General features: G+C 43.1%; 1 protein-coding gene across 2 annotated transcripts in view; it reads left to right on the top strand.

Annotated features, from left to right (window-relative positions):
- LOC137546374 (uncharacterized) overlaps window positions 1–21,163 on the top strand; it is a 485,946-nt gene that overhangs the window by 212,509 nt on the left and 252,274 nt on the right. For both annotated transcript variants that reach the window (XM_068268752.1, XM_068268753.1), the window contains exons 13-16: window positions 145–260; window positions 2,029–2,060; window positions 12,819–12,919; window positions 13,022–13,190. In XM_068268752.1, coding sequence (XP_068124853.1) covers window positions 145–260; window positions 2,029–2,060; window positions 12,819–12,919; window positions 13,022–13,190 — 418 coding nt within the window. The remainder of the gene's footprint in view (window positions 1–144; window positions 261–2,028; window positions 2,061–12,818; window positions 12,920–13,021; window positions 13,191–21,163) is intronic.

Genomic DNA, 21,163 nt, shown 5'->3' with positions numbered 1-21,163 from the left:
ACCAATAAGAGGCAGCGTACTCCCCATGCACTTCACACAGTGTCTTTCAGTTAAACTTCTTATGAAAAGACTACTGGAAAAATGACAGCAATACATTAAAAGTATTTTTGTATTTTATTATTTTTTCCTGTTTCTGTCTGACAGGTATTGCTGAATGATGCATATCACTTACTTACAGCCGATATACAGAGAGCTTGGATGCACTTACAACAGGGAGGACTGCTTGCAGACATTCCTGGAATGAATCGCCTAGGCAATAGGTATTAAAATAAGTAGGTTACATAACTACGTAACATTTGTTGTAAGAAATATGTTAGTCTAGGTCTAAAACATTTACAAGGTAAACAATTGGTGCACTTTTTTTTTCATAAAGAATAATGTTTGCATTATAGATCCTCCTAGGTGCCCTTTTTTCTGAATGAATATAGACCCTTTGGGCAATTTAAACAGCAAATCTTAGAACACAGGATTGCTTATTTCATTCCACTTTTGCATGTAGTGCCAGATAAGCAACTTCATGTTTTCAAAAGACTTATTACAATAGAGGAGATCAGGAGAATGCTGGATGGACAAACCATTTCCATTAAGTGAATTTGTATGGAGTCTGAAAAATTCTGATGATGGTAGTGGATTTGGATGTTTCACAGAGATGCCAGTTAGGCAGTGGACTCTTCAATCTGCTGTGCAGGCTATGCATTTGTGGCATCTCCCAGTTTACTAGACTGGCAGAGCCAATACAGACTGAGTAGAGAACACAGGCAGGGTCATGTCTATCAGGGTACTCTAAACTGAGCACAGGAACAGGTAGTATGGTGATCGGTGGTGAGTTTAGGGTCTTAGTGAGATTATACGCCTACTTGAAGAGGTGTGTTTTTAGGTGGCGCCTAAAAATAGTAAGTGTGGGTGAGTGATGAACTGGGAGTTCCAGAAAAGCGCGGATGACAGAAGCTGTTTGACATGCTTATTTGCAGATAACAACTTTAGTTTTCTAACTTTTGTTGTACTGGAAAACAGAGAGGGTCTTCAGACAATATCTTAGTAGGGCTAGTACTGTATGTACCTATGTTTATCTCATCATGCCACATGTCACTTCAGGTACACTTTAAAATCATGCAAGCTTTATCATACACTGAACTTTCCTTCACTCTAGTGTGCATGGACATTTGTGTTTTGCTTCTCGTCTGTGTTTCTGAAGCATTTTGGATCTAGTGTTTCTTGATTGCAATCTCGTATGTGTTTCTATTACTTTTTACAGCTTTGGTTTGCTTTAAATTGTGTTTTTATAATGCATCATGTCATTTTATGATGTGTCTCAAGTGCTGGTGTAACTGTATTGGGGTCAATGGCAATGCTATGTAAATGCGTGGCAAAGCATCAAGAACACATCATAAACGCATCGTAAACCCATGGCAAGTGCATTGTAAATGCATCCTAAATTAATCTAATAGCAATACTTTTTTTTCTCTTGACTGCATTTAACTTGCTTATGAGTCTGATGACTGTCTACATTTACCTCAATTAACAAGTGCCATGTGTTTTTCCTTTCCTAAGCTTCATCAGCACAGCATAGATGTATTTGAATAATTGTTTATACTATTGTAAGGGAAGGTCCCGTACATTTAAATGCCTTGTGTATCGGGTTTGCTTATGTGAGCTAGCATGACCTTACCCAGTGATATAACTACATTTGTTTCTTTCAGAAAGTATCTCAGTAAACTGACAAGGTATCCGATAAAATCGGTAAAATGCTTTTAAATGACAAAATACATTTCAACGCTGTGTAATATGTTGGCGCTTTATAAATACAATAAATAAATAAAATAGATTACTATCTGTATTTCTACCTATATTCTTCCTATCTGTCTTATATTTATTATCTTATATTTATTTATTTTCTTTAAAAATTGGTTATAAGAAGAAGTAATTACATTTGTAATTCCACCAGGAGTCTTGCTTATTGCATTGTGCATTGCAGCTAGAAAAAAAATAAATTATTAAAACAAACTAATTAGTACTTTTTATGTGCAGGCAAGTCCGTGAACTGTCTCCAAGGCTCCAAGGTATTTAATGTCTGATGCAAATACTAAAACACAATGTTCTTCTGTTTTCAACACAGTAAATTATAAAATTCATAAACAAACATTCTTATGGGATATGCTGATATACTGACATTGCTAGATTATACTATGGCAGTTAACTCATTTTGTTCTTTTTTTTCATGGTAAATTAAAATGTTTCTTATTTTTTAAGATTAAGTAAAAATCACATGTAAGAGGGATATTCCACTTTATTTTAAGAAAGGCGGTTATAAATCATCAAGTATCTGTTTAGGTTTACATATCGATAGGCATAATTCAGCAGCAATTATAGCAATTCAATAAAATGGTATCAACAAGATAAAAATCAATTGTTAGTAGACTGTGGATTCTTACTCTGAATAGTACTAATAGACATGGACAATATATAATAAATCAATATACTTTTTATTGAAACAAAACACATATCTAACATTCTGATCATGCGATGACTATTCAGTAGACTCAAGATCTTATCCGGAAATGAGGAGATGCTTAAACCCTCTCTTTTTACTCTGCCCATTACAAAGTCAGTCACTAGTAGATGGATTTAGTAAGTTGTTAGTTTACATCCAATAATCAGAGATACATTGGTGAATCTTCCTGAAACTACAAAAAAAGAATAGACCTACACAGGTATACTATCACAGGACACAGCGAAGAATTATTGTTTAAGCATGGACATCATTTTCCCAAATCATTTGATTGAAAACCAGATGATTTTGGAAGGCAGGGAAAGAGGGACATGGCCCTTAGCAATCACATCAGCTTTTAAGCTTTATAGTTGGCCTCAATTTTACACTTTATACTCCTTATACTGGTTCTGTTTTCCAACATTATACATTTATGAATTTCTTTGTTATAATTGGTGGTCATATTTCTACTCTATTCTCACATTTAGTGATAGAACGAACCCTTTATATTAAGATGTTAATGTGTTGTATTGGAGCAAAAAACAAGGATGCACCAGCAAGTTTACTGCAACTTTGACTGGACACAAATCTTCTAGTGTGAGCTGCTCAACACCCAACAACCACATCCAACCAAGAAAAAAACACCCATAGGTGCAACAGCAGTATAAAATATGACAATTTTATTATTCAAGCAAATACACATGTACCCCCAATAATGACCACCAAGAAAAAATACCTCCCACTCCAGACCCCTGCATGTTTCACCCAACTCTTCGGGCTTTGTCAAGGCTGCTGTGGATGTGTTACAGTCAGTTTGTTTAAGGAGCAAGACTGTGAAAAGCCTATCCTGCAACAACATTTGTTAGTGCAAGTGTGAAGAGTATAACATTCAGTGCACAACCATTTTTGACATGGTCACTGGGGACTTATTCTTCTGCAAATCTTGCTAGCCTCAAAGGACCACTACTGCAAAAAATTGTAAATACATATGTATGCATCCATATAATTTGTACATTTTTTTTTGTACATATTTGTTATTTGAAGAAAGGTATCCTTAACCACTTCCCGACCGCCTAACGCACAGAGGCGGCCGGGAAGTGGAGCCCTGAAGGACCGGCTCACCCACAGAGGCGGCGGTCCTTCTAAGGGCATGGGCGGAGCGATCGCGTCATACGTGACGCGATCCTCCGCCGGCGCCTGTCACCGCTCGCCCGCCGCAACATCCCAACCGGCTATACGGAAGCGCCGGCGGGATGTTAACCCCGCGATCGCCGCATACAAAGTGTATAATACACTTTGTAATGTTTACAAAGTGTATTATACAGGCTGCCTCCTGCCCTGGTGGTCCCAGTGTCCGAGGGACCACCAGGGCAGGCTGCAGCCACCCTAGTCTGCACCCAAGCACACTGATTTCTCCCCCCCCTGCCCCAGATCGCCCACAGCACCCCTTAGACCCCCCCCTGCCCACCCCCCAGACCCCTGTTTGCACCCAATCACCCCCCTAATCACCCATCAATCACTCCCTGTCACTATCTGTCAACGCTATTTTTTTTTTATCTCCCCCCTGCCCACTGCCCCCTCCTGATCACCCCCCCACCCCTCAGATTCTCCCCAGACCCCCCCAGACCTCCCCCCCCCTGTGTACTGTATGCATCTATCCCCCCTGATCACCTGTCAATCACCTGTCAATCACCCATCAATCACCCCCTGTCACTGCCACCCATCAATCAGCCCCTAACCTGCCCCTTGCGGGAAATCTGATCACCCACCCACACCAATAGATCGCCCGCAGATCCGACATCAGATCACCACCCAAACGCAGTGTTTACATCTATTCTCTCCTCTAAACACCCACTAATTACCCATCAATCACCCCCTATCACCACCTGTCACTGTTACCCATCAGATCAGACCCTAATCTGCCCCTTGCGGGCACCCAATCACCCGCCTACACGCTCAGATTGCCCTCAGACCCCCCCCCCCCTTATCAATTCGCCAGGGCATTATTTACATCTGTCCTTCCCTGTAATAACCCACTGATCACCTGTCAATAACCCATCAATCACCCCCTGTCACTGCCACCCACCAATCACCCCCTGTCACTGCCACCCATCAATCAGCCCCTAACCTGCCCCTTGCGGGAAATCTGATCACCCACCCACACCAATAGATCGCCCGCAGATCCGACATCAGATCACCACCCAAGCGCAGTGTTTACATCTATTCTCTCCTCTAAACACCCACTAATTACCCATCAATCACCCATCAATCACCCCCTATCACCACCTGTCACTGTTACCCATCAGATCAGACCCTAATCTGCCCCTTGCGGGCACCCAATCACCCGCCTACACGCTCAGATTGCCCTCAGACCCCCCATTATCAATTCGCCAGTGCATTAGTTACATCTGTTCTTCCCTGTAATAACCCACTGATCACCTGTCAATCACCTGTCAATCACCCATCAATCACCCCCTGTCACTGCCACCCATCAATCACCCCCTGGCACTGCCACCCATCAATCACCCCCCTGTCACTGCCACTCATCAATCAGCCCCTAACCTGCCCCTTGCGGGCAATCTGATCACCCACCCACACCAATAGTTCGCCCGCAGATCCGACGTCAGATCACCTCCCAAGGGCAGTGTTTATATCTGTTCTCTACCCTAAACGCCCACTAATTACCCATCAATCACCCCCTGTCACTGCTACCTATCAGATTAGACCCCTATCTGCCCCTAGGGCACTCAATCACCTGCCCACACCCTCAGAATGCCCTCAGGCCCCAGCCCTGATCACCTCGCCAGTGCATTGCTTGCATCTATTCCCCCCTCTAATCACACCTTGAGACACCCATCAATCACCTCCTGTCACCCCCTAGCACACCTACCCATCAGATCAGGCCCTAATTTGCCCCGTGTGGGCTCTTGATCACTCGGCCAAACCCTCGGATCCCCCTCAGACCCCCTTCCGATCACCTCCCCAGTGCATTGATTGCATCTATTTTCCCCTCTAACCACCCCCTGAGACACCCATCAATCACCTCCTGTCACCCCCCTAGCACTCCTATCCATCAGATCAGGCCCAATACAACCTTTCATCTAAAAGGCCACCCTGCATATGACCGGTTCCACAAAATTCGCCCCCTCATAGACCACCTGTCATCAAAATTTGCAGATGCTTATACCCCTGAACAGTCATTTTGAGACATTTGGTTTCCAGACTACTCATGGTTTTGGGCCCGTAAAATGCCAGGGCGGTATAGGAACCCCAGAAACGGACCCCATTTTAGAAAAAAGACACCCCAATGTATTCTGTTAGGTGTATGACGAGTTCATAGAAGATTTTATTTTTTGTCAAAAGTTAGCGGAAATTGATTTTTGTTTTTTTTTCACAAAGTGTCATTTTTCACTAACTTGTGACAAAAAATAAAATCTTCTATGAACTCACCATACACCTAACGGAATACCTTGGGGTGTCTTCTTTCTAAAATGGGGTCACTTGTGGGGTTCCTATACTGCCCTGGCATTTTAGGGGCCCTAAACCGAGAGGAGTAGTCTAGAAAACAAATGCCTCAAAATGACCTGTGATTAGGACGTTAGCGCACCTAGGCTGCACCTAGGCTGCAAAAAAGTGTCACACATGTGGTATCGCCGTACTCAGGAGAAGTAGTATAATGTGTTTTGGGGTGTATTTTTACACATACCCATGCTGGGTGGGAGAAATCTCTCTGTAAATGGACAATTGTGTGTAAAAAAAATCAAACAATTGTCATTTACAGAGGTATTTCTCCCACCCAGCATGGGTATGTGTAAAAATACACCCCAAAACACATTATACTACATCTCCCGAGTACGGCGATACCACATGATTGGCACTTTTTTGCAGCCTAACTGCGCTAAGGGGCCCAAAGTCCAATGAGTACCTTTAGGATTTCACAGGTCATTTTTCTTTCAAGACTACTCCTCACGGTTTAGGGCCCCTAAAATGCCAGGGCAGTATAGGAACCCCACAAATGACCCCATTCTAGAAAGAAGACACCCAAACGTATTCCGTTAGGAGTATGGTGAGTTCATAGAAGATTTTATTTTTTGGCACAAGTTAGCGGAAAATGACACTTTGTGAAAAAAAACAATTAAAATCAATTTCCGCTAACTTGTGACAATCAAAAGATTGTCATTTACAGAGGTGTTTCTCCCACCCAGCATGAGTATGTGTAAAAATACACCCCAAAACACATTGTACTACTTCTCCCAAGTACGGTGATACCACATGTGTGGCACTTTTAGAAAGAAGACACCCCAAGGTATTCCGTTAGTAGTATGGCGAGTTCATAGAAGATTTTATTTTTTGTCACAAGTTAGCGGAAATTGATTTTAATTGTGTTTTTTCACAAAGTGTCATTTTCCGCTAACTTGTGACAAAAAATAAAATCTTCTATGAACTCACCATACTCCTAACGGAATACCTTGGGGTGTCTTCTTTCTAAAATGGGGTCATTTGTGGGGTTCCTATACTGCCCTGGCATTTTAGGGGCCCTAAACCGTGAGGAGTAGTCTTGAAACGAAATTTCTCAAAATGACCTGTGAAATCCTAAAGGTACTCATTGGACTTTGGGCCCTTTAGCGCAGTTAGGGTGCAAAAAAGTGCCACACATGTGGTATCGCCGTACTCAGGAGAAGTAGTATAATGTGTTTTGGGGTGTATTTTTACACATACCCATGCTGAGTGGGAGAAAGTTCTCTGTAAATGGACAATTGTGTGTAAAAAAAATTAACAAATTGTCATTTACAGAGATATTTCTCCCACCCAGCATGGGTATGTGTAAAAATACACCCCAAAACACATTATACTACTTCTCCTGAGTACGGCAATACCACATGTGTGGCACTTTTTTGCAGCCTAACTGCGCTAAGGGGTCCAAAGTCCAATGAGCACCTTTAGGCTTTACAGGGGTGCTTACAATTTAGCACCCCCTAAAATGTCAGGACAGTAAACACACCCCACAAATGACCCCATTTTGGAAAGTAGACCCTTCAAGGTATTCAGAGAGGGGCATGGTGAGTCCGTGGCAGATTTCATTTTTTTTTTGTCGCAAGTTAGAAGAAATGGAAACTTTTTTTTTTTTTTTCACAAAGTGTCATTTTCCGCTTACTTGTGACAAAAAATATCTTCTATGAACTCACTATGCCTCTCAGTGAATACTTTGGGATGTCTTCTTTCCAAAATGGGGTCATTTGGGGGGTATTTATACTATCCTGGAATTCTAGCCCCTCATGAAACATGACAGGGGGTCAGAAAAGTCATAGATGCTTGAAAATGGGAAAATTCACTTTTGCACCATAGTTTGTAAACGCTATAACTTTTACCCAAACCAATAAATATACACTGAATGGGGTTTTTTTTTATCAAAAACATGTTTGTCCACATTTTTCGCGCTGCATGTATACAGAAATTTTACTTTATTTGAAAAATGTCAGCACAGAAAGTTAAAAAAATCATTTTTTTTGCCAAAATTCATGTCTTTTTTGATGAATATAATAAAAAGTAAAAATCGCAGTAGCAATCAAATAGCACCAAAAGAAAGCTTTATTAGTGACAAGAAAAGGAGCCAAAATTCATTTAGGTGGTAGGTTGTATGAGCGAGCAATAAACCGTGAAAGCTGCAGTGGTCTGAATGGAAAAAAAGTGGCCGGTCCTTAAGGGGTAGAAAGCCCTAGGTCCTCAAGTGGTTAAACATAATGTATCCACAAAACAGGTTAGGGCCCACGCAGGAGTCCATATCCTGGAAAATCTTAACAACATATTTTCATTATAATGCAATGCTTTGCCTTCCTCATTCCAATTCACATCCAGCTAAGCGAAAAAAACATATGAATATTAGATCAAGCCCCTACCTCACCCATAGGTCAGATCTGACCTAGGCTACATAACATCTGCATTGGAACCCAGCTTAAAGAGGAACTGTAACATAAAAATATCCCCTGGGGGGTACTCACCTCGGGTGGGGGAAGCCTCCGGATCCTAATGAGGCTTCCCACGCCGTCCTCCATCCGTCAGGGGTCTCGCTGCAGCCCTCCGTGGAGTCCGGGCAGCGGTGACGTCATTATTTACCTTCCTGGCTCCTGCGCAGGCGCTCTGACGGCTTTCCATTCCGAACTACACGGAAATACCCGATCGCCGTCGGGTCCGCTCTACTGCGCAGGCGCAAGTCTCCTGCGCCTGCGCAGTAGAGCGGACCCGAATGAGATCGGGTATTTCCGTGTAGTTCGGAATGGAAAGCCGCCACAGCGCCCCCGCTGGAGCCAGCAAAGGTAAATATTGAAATGACAGTCGGCACAGTCGCCGGCTGTTCGGAGGGCTGCGGAGAGACCCCCGTGGGACAGAGGACGGCGTGGGAAGCCTCATTAGGATCCGGAGGCTTCCCCCACCCGAGGTGAGTACCCCCCAGGGGATGTTTTTAATGTTACAGAGTCTCTTTAAGTAACAAAAACAATAAAAGAAATAAAAAAACAAAATACAACATATTGAACATTGAACAAGTGGTGGTCTTCAACAATGTTACATCTGTCAAAACATGTCTATTTATTTTGTGATCACTCAAAGTAGGTAACTCAGATATTCTGGTGCGGATTTATAGTCAATCCATGCCGCCCAAAAAGAACAATATTTATCAAGCATCTTTACTTTTTATAACTGTTTTCTCTATTTGTTGGATTTTGTTTCATAAACTAATCTCTAACTGTTGGAACAGAGTTGTACTTCCAGTTAATGGAAAGCAAGCTCTTGGCCACGTCCTTTATTTTTTTCTAACACACACCTGTAATGAGCTATAAAAGGACTCTTATGGGGCCCCACAGTTCTCTATTACTAGTCAGAAGCTGGGGAGAGCGATGTTGGTTCCAGCGGTTCAGCTGATGCTGGCATGGAGTGGTGGAGAATGACAGGACCAGGGGAGCCTGGCATATAGCAGGTAGACATCAGCTGAGTACTGGTGATGCCTGGGGCTGAAGAGATGGTTAATGACAATTGCAGCAGCTGAAGGAGCCCCTGCAATCAAGATTTAAAGGGAAGACAAAAGATGGTGCTTAGCAGAAGATCAGAGCTGTGGAAGGCAGGGAGTGACAGGGACGAGGTCCCCCGGCAACAAAACAACAAGCTGCTGTGGTAGTAGCAACAGGGTGTGGTGTCCAGAAGAATATTTCCATCATCAACTTTTTAGGAATTTTTTTCACTGTCTACTCTATGGGCTTGATTCACAAAGCGGTGCTAACCTACTTAGCACGTCTAAAGTCTTTAGACGTGCTAACCAGGGTGCTAAGTAGGTTAGCACAGGATTTCTCAATCAGATCGCGCGCTAACTTTGCGCGCAAAGTTTTACGCGCGCAAAGTCTTATGCGCGCTAAGTCCCATAGTCTTTAATGGGCACTTCGCGCGGAGCGCCCTGCGCTCTGTGCACTGCGCGCGTAAAGTTTTATGCGCATAAAGTTTTGCGCGCGTAAAGTTTTATGCGCGAAAACTCGTTTAGAAGTGCTAAGGGGGTTTTCACAGGCGTGCTAACAGTTAGCACCGCTTTGTGAATCAAGCCCTATACCTATTCACCCTATGTACCTATTTACCTGTAACAGGATGGACATCTGGGAGGCTCCCAGATTCCAATATAAATGGTTAATCTGAATATTTTATCATACAATGCATGAATTACAAATGATATCAAATCATTGCTCACATTGTTTCAGTAGTTCATTTGTAAGCATGAAAAGAAGAGGAGTTTTATATGTTAATCTTTGCATAACTCATATAAAATAAAAATTCTAAACTAATATTGGAATTAGGAAGTAGAATCATGGCTTTTAAATGTGATAAAAGCAAATTGTTTAACTAGCATAATTAATGAGAACTTGTAATGTAAGCCAAGATCAGCATTTACCATTCGCCAAACATTTCTAATTTTTAAAGTTTTTAGCCAGATTGAAAGTTCCTAATGTAGATTACATGTGTTTTCTCAGCTGGTTGATCATTTTGAAACAGGCTTCATCAGCACTGCGAGATGAAACTTTTTAATCTCAGTAAGGAAGAAACCTTACTGTGCTTCATTGTGCTTTTTCATACATCACTGCAATTGGATTTATTAAATTAGTTGACACTTCATGCTGTTATAATTTCTCTTTTCCACTCCTCAAAAGAGCAAAATATAAAATATGTTGAAAATTATAAAATATATTCACATACAAGAACATACAAAAGCATTTTGTACATGAGGTACAAGGGGGACTTAATAATTTGGATCAGAAGGTCAACAAGATGCCCCTGCACCATGCATGCACCAGGTTTAGTATATTTCTTCCCCTGGTTTTTGTCCTCTAAACCTAGGTGTGTCTTATGGTCAGGAGCATCTTGTGGTCTGTATTTATTGAAAAGCCACTGATGCTTATCTGCTCCATCATTTGCTCCATCATTCAGCTGTTGATAATCTGCTGCCATCTCTCAGCCGCTGGGAATTAAGTAATCTCCATACCATATTTAATGAATGATGTCCCTCATAAAATGTGATGGGCAGGATTCCTACTGACATCTTGAATTCACAACAGGACCAGGGGTATTGTTAATTTAACAGGTTTTTTTAATATGAATGGGATTAGGGAGATGGGGGGGGGGGGGGGGATTGGTTAGGATGGGGTTCGAGAGTCCTGCCTTGTCTTTTTTTTTTAATCTCATTTAGATAATACTACCCTAGGCATCTAAGGGTAGATTTAGATAAATGGGTTTCTTGTGTTATTGAAAATCACCACAGTGCAGGGTTTATCATCACCTGTCCTGGAAACAGCAACACGGCTTGTATAGAAAACATACTTTCCATGAAGATTCCAATTAATCCAGGTCATGCAACATCCAACAAAAATTAGGTAGCTAGCATAAACTATACACCAATTTTTGCTCTTGAAATTTTTCCATCCCTCTTAAGGTGGCCACTTATGATTCAATCTTTTTCATCCAGTCTTACAATCTCTATGTAATATAAGGGAACTGCCTAAATTATCCATGCAATATTTTCACTCAATTTACCCTTAGGGCCTGTTTCCACTAAACGCAGATCGGACGCAGATTGGATGCAGAATGGATGCAGAAAAACTGACTCCCATGAATGCCTATGGAAAAATCTACATCAGAAAAATCACATTTAGTGGAAACAGGCCCATAGGCTTTCATTGGAGTCAGTTTTTCTGCATCCATTCTGCATCCAATCTGCATGTAGTGGAAACAGGCCCTTATACTACATGGATTTGGTAAAATTGGATGAAAAAGATTGAATCATTAGTGGCCACCCTTACAGAGCAACAACTGCATTGGCAACTGAGACAGTATGGATTTGTTCTAAACTGGATAATATTTTGAGCAGTCATACACAACTCAATGCAGATTTTTGCTTTACCTATGCTTTAAAAGCATCTGAGGTCTTATAAAATATGTGTAACAACCCCCCCTCCCCTTCATCCGTAAATGATGTGGGCAGTTAGAGGGTGGCAAGCATTACTTACTTTCAGGGGGCTTCTCCCTAGCCCCTCATCTTTACACGCTATGCCATCTTCTCGATTCAGAACCACAGGTGCCACAGTTCGACAGTGCTGGCAGAGAGCTGAGGAAATCCATGCATGACCATGCAGTGGTAATTACATCTTATTGTATGCTGCAGTAGATTTTTGTTCTAAAATATATAGTAGGGTTGCTGCTTTTTAACTGCAGATGGGTTGTCCCTGCTCCTGAGTCCCCACCGATATAATCCAGTACAAACAAAGTGACTTTGTGTAAGTAGTCCAATGTGCTTAGGAGTCCAATGTGATTAGAATATTTGTACACTGGGGAGACAAAGCAATCTCTGAGTAAGGACATAGTCCAGCACAGAAGTTCTAACTCTGCAGGTTAGGACAATGCAGATTACCTACATCTCAAGGAGAAGGAAATAACATGAAGGTTGGGTTCTCATTTATAAGTATAGCATGCAATTTTTCCTGCATGCAAATTTGATGTGATAGCCCATGTTAATAAATGTTATTTCCACTTGTAGGAAAAGGCACTTACTCAATTCATATAAGCATGATGAGTGTCAGTTGGCTAGACTGTTGACTGTAAGTGAATTATCTGTACTTAGAAGACTCTTGTTATCTCCTTCACTTGAGAACTGAAGAACTTTATGTGCATGAATTATGAAACTCTTGTGTCCAACTGAAGTTTTGTTAATTTATTTCTTCAGATCTATATCCAGCAATAAGTTATGGATTTAACAATTACATGATAAAAGTAAAAATGACTGCCTCCATTTATTACCCAGGTAAAGTGGAGTCAAGAGATTTCAGGAAGATTTTGCCATCTGGTGTAAAAGATATTGTTTTGAAGGTATTGCTTAAAGAAGGAATCAACAGATCTTCAGATGTAAGATATTTAAAATTATCAATGTGTAAAATATGTAAACTATTATTTAAATTATATAATGAAGCAGTGATAAAAATGTTATCAATATGATCCTTTCACCAGGCTTGGTTAAAAGATTTTGATCCTTCCTTTATGAGACTGACTGTCTCTGTATATTACGGCGTCGCAAAATTATATTCCAAGACAAGTGCACTGAAACCTGTTTTGCTAAATAATGCGAGGGACAGCCGGGACGCAAAATTAGACAATACAATGCTTCTGCAATTTGATGGTAAGTCATACCTAATCATGCTTTAATGTATGTAAGTGCTGTTTTTTCATTGGTACTGGAACGGTAGAACATAATAATTGTGCCTATATTGCTTGTTATCTTAAACTTTCATTTCCATACCAGATTTATCGATTACAATAACCCATTATTTAATAAATAATCATTTCTAAAACTGTATAATTGTTCCTAAAAATGTTCCCTATGCTTTCTCAGAAAAAAATAATAATTTACGGTTCAACTTTTTGCACCACAACAAGCAGCTTCCACGATTCTCCCCTGTGTAACAAATTATCATTTTTCAAAAAACTTAAACGTGTGTGTGTGTGTGTGTGTGTGTGTGTGTGTATATATATTGAGAAGTTTAGAGGGGTAGCAGCCAGCACGCAGTACACAGGTGTATAAAATAAAGTCCGTTTATTGTGCAGCAGAAGATAAACAGCTTCAGTTCAGCAGTAAAAAGTGGAAAAATAAACAGTCAGCTTACTTCAGCTTTGTAGTATAAAGTCCAGCATGTTCAAACAAAGTTCATTTTTCCATCAGGCCAATGCCATACTAACAACAGACCAGCGTATGGTTTGGCTTCCATCAAGTGATCTCCAATATTCCTTGTCAGGAGATTCCATAGCAGACACGCTACTGCTCCAACACCTATCTCTAGACTGCCTGTGAGGCTGCTTTTTATGCATAAATTAGCATCTGACCAGCACCACATTAGTGAGGCTCTCAGCCCCACTGACAACCAGGTGTGTACCTAGGTGGGATAGGAAGGCCCACCCTTCCTTCCCACCCATCCCAGGAGTCCAGCCCTGAAAAGAAAAAAACACAAGCAGCAACTGCTTGCTGCCACCAAAATCCGGACTCCTTTCCTAGGACCACACAAGGTTTTAAAGGGACCACAGTCCAAATACCGGAGAAATGTACCTCCCATCTAATACCCAGCCCCGATGACCCCTACATATCCCCCCCCTCTGCCTCAACCCCGAGGAGGTGGAGGCACATCGACCTACTAAACAGTGGACTCTGGAAAGGGCATCAGTGTTCTGGTGCACTTTACCCGGCCTATGCTCCACCACATAGTTGAACTCCTGGAGAGAGAGAAACCACCGGGACACTCTTGCATTTGTTCCTTTGTTCCTTTTCATCCAAGCTAGAGGGGCATGGTCACAGATCAACCTGAACTTCCTACCCAATAAATAGTAGCGCAGCGAGTCCAGGGCCCATTTTATGGCCAAGCATTCCCTCTCCACTACCGCATAGTTTTTCTCAGCGGCCGTCCGTTTCCGACTGAGAAAAACTATGGGATGTTCCTCTCCGTCAATCACCTGTGACAGAACCGCCCCCCCAACCCAACATCTGTAGTTCACTTCCCCCACTTTTTCAATGATCTCGAAGGGACCTTGCCACCTGGCCAAGAATTTACTCTCCACGGTTGGGATCAATACTGCCACTCTATCAATACCAGAAACTGCCTGATTTTTGCGGAGCGGTTATATACTCGACTCTGCGCTTCTTGGGCTGCCAGTAAGTGTTCCTTGACAAGGGGCATCACCTTGGCAATGCGTTCTTGCAACTGGGAAACATGTTCCACCACACTTTTGTGGGGACTGGACTCACTTTCCCAGGTTTCTTTTACCAAGTCAAGCAACCCTCGAGGTCTGCGCCCATATACCAGTTCAAATGGTGAAAAACCTGAGGAGGCTTGAGGTACCTCCCGAACAGCAAACATCACTGCAGGCAATAAACAATCCCAATCCTTTCCGTCCCTTTGAAAAACTCTTTTTAACATAATTTTTAAGGTCTATTAAACCGTTCAACCAGCCCATCTGTCTGAGGGTGATAAACAGAGGTTCTCATCTGCTTAATCTGGAACAGTTTACACACATCAGCCATAACTTTAGACATAAACGGGGTTCCTTGGTCCGTAAGGATTTCCTTGGGAAAACCCGTCCGAGTGAACATATTAAATAATTCTCGGGTGATAGCTTTGGACGTAGGTTTTTTTAAAGGAAAAGCTTCCGGGTAGCGAGTAGCATAGTCGAGTGTGACAAGGATATATTGGTGCCCCCTGGCAGACTTTACCAATGGTCCCACTATATCCATGGCAATGCGCTTAAATGGCACCTCGATTATTGGTAAGGGCACCAAAGGGTTTCGAAAATGGGACACTGGCGCGGTTAACTGACAGGTGGGGCAAGAAGCGCAATAATTCTTTACTTCGGCCTGTAACCCAGGCCAGTAAAACCTGTCAGTTATCCGCGCCTCCGTTTTCTCGGCACCCAGGTGACCTCCCAATGCTTCATTGTGAGCCAAGTCTAGTACCATCCTCCGAAATTCTTGAGGCACTAGCACCTGCTCAACCACCTCCTCTCTGACCTTTGCAATCCGATATAACATATCCCCATTAACTGCAAAATGAGGGAATCTCTCCTCTGCCCCAGGTTCCTGGGAAACTACATTTACAATAGATACCTGTTCTCTAGCATGGGATAACGTTGGATCCCGCATCTGCGCAGTGATGAAAGTCCCTTTTGACACATCCAGGTCAGGGAGCATAGATTGGGGGGAAGATTCCTCATCATCCTCGCCCAACATAACCTGTAATGGGGAATCATCCCCCCCTTCAGTAACCTGCTCAGGATCCCGACAAGGATGGTCAGTCACATTTTCATCCATTTGCAACAAAACATCATCATTTTGTAATAATAAATCATCATTTTGCAATAATACATTATCATTTTGCAATAATACATTATCATTTTGCAATACATTTTCTGCGACATCTTTGTCCAGACTTGGTGCATCAAGTTCTCTGGTAGAGGGAGTAGGGGCTAAGCTATTATCAGTAACCTTAAATAACTTCCCTTTTACATTCTCCCATAGTTCCCTAAACAGTGAAAAGTCTCGACCCAATATTACTTGACACATTAGGTTTCTTACCACTCCGACGGCGTGAGTAATTGTCCCACAGTCAGTTGTAATCGACACTGGCACCACAGGATAAGTCTTTGTGTCTCCATGAATACACACCACCTTAAGCGGCTTTAGCACAGTGTCAATTGTTCCTATCAGATCAGCGTGCACCATGGTTACCATACTGCCTGAGTCCAGCAAGACTTTAGCTGGTACCTGGTTCACACTAACGGTGCACACAAAGCTCTCCTGGCACTCTGCCAGGCATACCTTCTGAGCAAAAAAGGAAACCCTCCGTAGCACGTCACACTGCATGGGTTCCTCCTACAGTGGACACTGGGCTCTGGTATGGCCCCAGGCAGAACATCTCCAACACTGGATAGCACCTCCCTTCCGAGGTGTAGCAATAGCAGGTGGCAACCCCTGAGCGGCTGTTGGGAATACTTCCCTATTGCTGGTGGTGCTGGTTGCGGGGTTCCATGAAGCACCCTTTCCAGAGTAAGGGAACCTTGCAACACGGGATAAGGTGGGGCCCGCCTGGCACTTTGGAGAGAGTAGATCTTCCACTGCGGTATATCTCTCCACCATCTCCACCAGCTGCTCCGCTGTTTTGGGGTCTGCATGACTGACCCACTGCTGTAGTCCCACTGGCAGGGCACGCAGAAAACGATCCAGCACAAATCGCTCCACCATCTCGGGCCCGGTGAGTACCTCTGGCTGCAGCCACTTTTTCGCCAGTTGGATGAGGTCATGCATCTGCGATCTGGCTGGACGATCCATCAGGTATTGCCAGCTGTACACCCTCTGTGCCCGGACCGCTGTGGTTACACCTAGTCGGGCCAGGATCTCTGCCTTTAGCCGATCATAGTTGAGGGCGTCTGCAGGGTTGAGATCGTAGTAGGCCTTCTGGGGTTCTCCCATCAGGAACGGTGCAAGGATACCAGCCCATTTGTCTTTCGGCCATCCTTCCCGCTCTGCTGTCCTTTCAAACGTTTTTAGAAAGGCTTCCACATCATCTGAGGGTGTCAGTTTCTGCAGAAAGTGGCTGGCTCTCACCATCGCCTGGTTGCTAGGGGCAACTCCTGCTGTCTCTCTCCCCTGGGCCAGCTTCTGCACCGCCTCAAGCAGCATTTTGGCTTGCACTTCTGAGGCCTCTCGCAGGGCTTCCGTGGCTTGCTGTTGAGTCACCATACTCGCCTGCTGAGTCACCATGCTCTGCTGCAGCTGCACAGTTGCTAAGGCCATTTGTTTCACCAATTCCTCCATCATGCCAACAAGGAGACTGGCCCATTAAATGTCATTTTTTAAACTGAACTTTTTCCTGCAGTGCTGCGCTGCCCGCATCCGAGCACCAGTTGTGAAGTTTAGAGGGGTCGCAGCCAGCACGCAGTACACAGATGTATAAAATAAAGTCAGTTTATTGTGCAGCAGAAGATAAACAGCTTCAGTTCAGCAGTAAAAAGTGGAAAAATAAACAGTCAGCTTACTTCAGCTTTGTAGTATAAAGTCCAGCATGTTCAAACAAAGTTCATTTTTCCATCAGGCCAATGCCATACTAACAACAGACCAGCGTATGGTTTGGCTTCCATCAAGTGATCTCCAATACTCCTTGTCAGGAGATTCCATAGCAGACACGCTACTGCTCCAACACCTATCTCTAGACTGCCTGTGAGGCTGCTTTTTATGCATAAATTAGCATCTAATCAACACCACATTAGTGAGGCTCTCAGCCCCACTGACAACCAGGTGTGTACCTAGGTGGGATGGGAAGGCCCGCCCTTCCTTTCCTTCCCATCCCAGGAGTCTGGCCCTGAAAAGAAAAAAACACAAGCAGCAACTGCTTGCTGCCACCAAAATCCGGACTCCTTTCCTAGGACCACACAAGGTTTTAAAGGGACCACAGTCCAAATACCGGGGAAATGTACCTCCCATCTAATACCCAGCCCCGATGACCCCTACAATATATATATATATATATACAGTGGGTTGCAAAGGTATTTGCCCCCCTTGAAGTTTTCCACATTTTGTCACAATACTGCCACAAACACGCATCAATTTTATTGGAATTCCATGTGAAAGACCAATACATGTGAGAAGTGGATCGAAAATCATACATGTGTTATGATCGCTTCTGCAGCGTTTACTGCTGACTGCACTGGTATTGCAAACCAAGCAGTTCTAATGTCATTACATGCATTTGCTTGCATAGTTTGGTTTGCACTTAAACTAGTTGCTGATTCCATCTGCAGTCGCTCTGAAGTTTATGACAGTTTAATATGCTTTTGTGTAAACAAACATTGTCTGCTGCAGTGGAGGGGCGGTCCCTTTCCTGCAGGCTGCATATCATTGTCTGCCTTTTCCTGCTATCAGCCTGTGATTAATTACCATTCACTTGTGTGGGAATCTGCAGGTCTGCTCCCATTGGATGACCTCAGTATAAAGAACTGCTTCCTGCAATGCCTCATGGGCTATCATAGTTTCAGACTCTATCTGTTACTCTGCTCGTGCCCCACCTCGTTCCTGGTCCGTGTGGACTGCGCTGACTCCTGCGAAGGGGTCAGCGAGTCCTCCTAGTTCTGCTCTTGTTCTAGAAGTTGCTACTTGCTTGTCTTGTGTCATATATTGGTTCATCGCCAATATATACGCATACTTGCGCATTTTGTTATTTTCCTTGTATTCGTGTTACGTTAATATATCAGTGTCGCTGATATATACGTACACGAACTGTTTATTTCCTGTGTTCAGCTAGTCAGTTTTCCAGCACGTTTTGGTAGTTTGCGCGTATCGTGAACACCCGTGCTGAGCTAGTTATCCTGTTCCTGGTCCTGTTTGTGGATTGCGTTCATCTCTGCGAAGAGATAACGAATCCTTCTGAATCCTGTTCCTGGTCCTGTTTGTGGATTGCGTTCATCTCTGCGAAGAGATAGCGAATCCTTCTGAGTCCTGTTCCCTGTATTACTTCAGTCTTAGTCAGAGTTCCTGCTTATGTCATATATCGGTTCATTGCCAATATATACATATGTTAGTCAGACGTTACGAATAGTTTCATTGATAGCTGTAATTGTAATACGCTAGGAAAACATACTTATTGTATATTTATCTGTGTTACGTTCATCTATCTCGATCCTGCTATTTCCTGTCTCTCCTGTCCTGTCTTTGTGAGGCACGCCATCGCCGCAACGCATTGGCTGCCTCATTCCAGTCTGTCTGGTTTTGGACGCTTGCTGTCGCTAAGTAATCGCTAGCTAGCAAGCGTTCATTCTGTCTACCTGTCCTGATCTCCTCAGTCCTGGTTTATGCGCTCAGCGCTACCTTGCGCTGAGACATTATTACGAAAGTGTTTGTGGCTGTTCAGATCTGCACCGGCTCTGTGCACCACAATCTCCTATTGGAGTCAGTCCTCTCCTCCACTAAACTGGGGATATCCTGATCCCTTGTGCTGGTGTGTGTACCTCCTTCACGTCAGCTCATGTGTTGTATGCTGACTGTGGAGATTACACCTCCAAGCTTAACATTATGATAGCCCCATTACCAATCCCCATTGTGGGGGGGGTTCCCAGCAAAAATGACACTGTTTGTTTTGGTTCCTGTTCCTTTAAGAAATTTGAGAAGCTCAATTCTGAAACAGAAAATGAGTTTTTTTCTGAATGTGCCAGGTTCCTGGCCAATCCTGAGCTCCAGGCTACTCCTGTTTCAACGTGGGCCCCCCAGCTAGTTTATGTTTTATTTAAGGGAAGATTGTTTCAGTGGGCCTACGATGTCTTGGATCATACCAATTTAAAAGAAAGACCACTGGAATTTCTAGCGTTTGTGATCCATAACTGGCTGCGCAAAACCGATTTGCCTAGCCCTTTTGATAAGCTCCTGGCAGCTTGTCAGTCAGCTGCTCCTTCTACTGCCTACAAAAATAATCAGCAAGCAGATAATTGTTCTGATAACTTTTCTTCTGCTAAGGCAGCAGGGTCTAAGGCCAAACGTAAACGCTGCAAAAGAAAAGCGTTACAATCAGCGGAGTCGTTGCCCTTGGCGACTGCGCATCAGATCTGTAACGAGACTCCACCATTAGCAGATAATGAAATTCAGTCACCATTCAGGGGAGTCAAATGGACCTATGAAACTACTAATGAACTTTCATTGCTAGCCAGGGAAAATAAAGGTTCTTGTTTAAATGAATTATCTGAATATGATTATGAAGATATATTACAGAGTATTGAACAGATCAATTTATTCGTGCAGCAAGGGAAATTTGCATACACTACAGTTCAATACTTGCTACAGGTATTGGAGATCCTTAGGAATAAGAAATCGGCCAATCACCTGCTAAATAACCCAATGTATGTTTCTGCCACTAACACATTTGCAAACTATGATCAGCCGGAATGCTCAGCTGTTAAATATGCATGGGATCCTCCATTTGAGAAAGGAGAGATGGAAGCTCTGGTCTATGAATGGAAGAAAGATGCAAGTTCATTTTGTCAGTTTTACAGTACAAAAAGTGAATTAGTATTGAATGCATGCATTAAGTCTGCTTATAACCTAATAAAAACTGGTGTGTGTGGGTATGACTTTGTGGCTCCATTGATCGATGTGTGGAGAATGATTCTGGACGATTTTTATGCAATTCAATCAGTTGATACCAGGGAAGACACACTGTCAAGTGGAGATTGTTCCACTTCCTCAGTTCCTGAGGACTCGCCTGCTTCAGCACCTTTGGCTGATTCAGCGAGTGATTCTAAACTCCTTTTGTGTGAAATTGAAGTTCCTGTAATTCCACCCTGTACCATGGATAACTCAGTGTTACTTCCCAGTAAGACAGAAATTACTAATACTTCCTTAATCTTGCCCTGCACAAATTTCTCAGCAGAGGACCCAGAGGTCCTGCTGACTTTCGAGTCCAGCCTAGCCAGTACTCATGACTCTTTGTTTAGTGAAACAGACACCAGAAAAATCTTGCCTGTCTCTGCAAACACTTCTGCAGAAATTACCTGTGTTAATAAAGTTCAACTCCTGTCTGATCCAGCAGATGCCAATAGATGCACTACATCAGTTTCCGAGTCCCAGCA

The sequence above is a fragment of the Hyperolius riggenbachi genome, chromosome 2, assembly GCF_040937935.1.
Source record: "Hyperolius riggenbachi isolate aHypRig1 chromosome 2, aHypRig1.pri, whole genome shotgun sequence".
Classification (NCBI taxonomy): Eukaryota; Metazoa; Chordata; class Amphibia; order Anura; family Hyperoliidae; genus Hyperolius; species Hyperolius riggenbachi.
The sequence above is the reverse complement of the archived record's forward strand: the minus strand, read 5'-3'. Positions and strand labels throughout refer to the sequence as shown.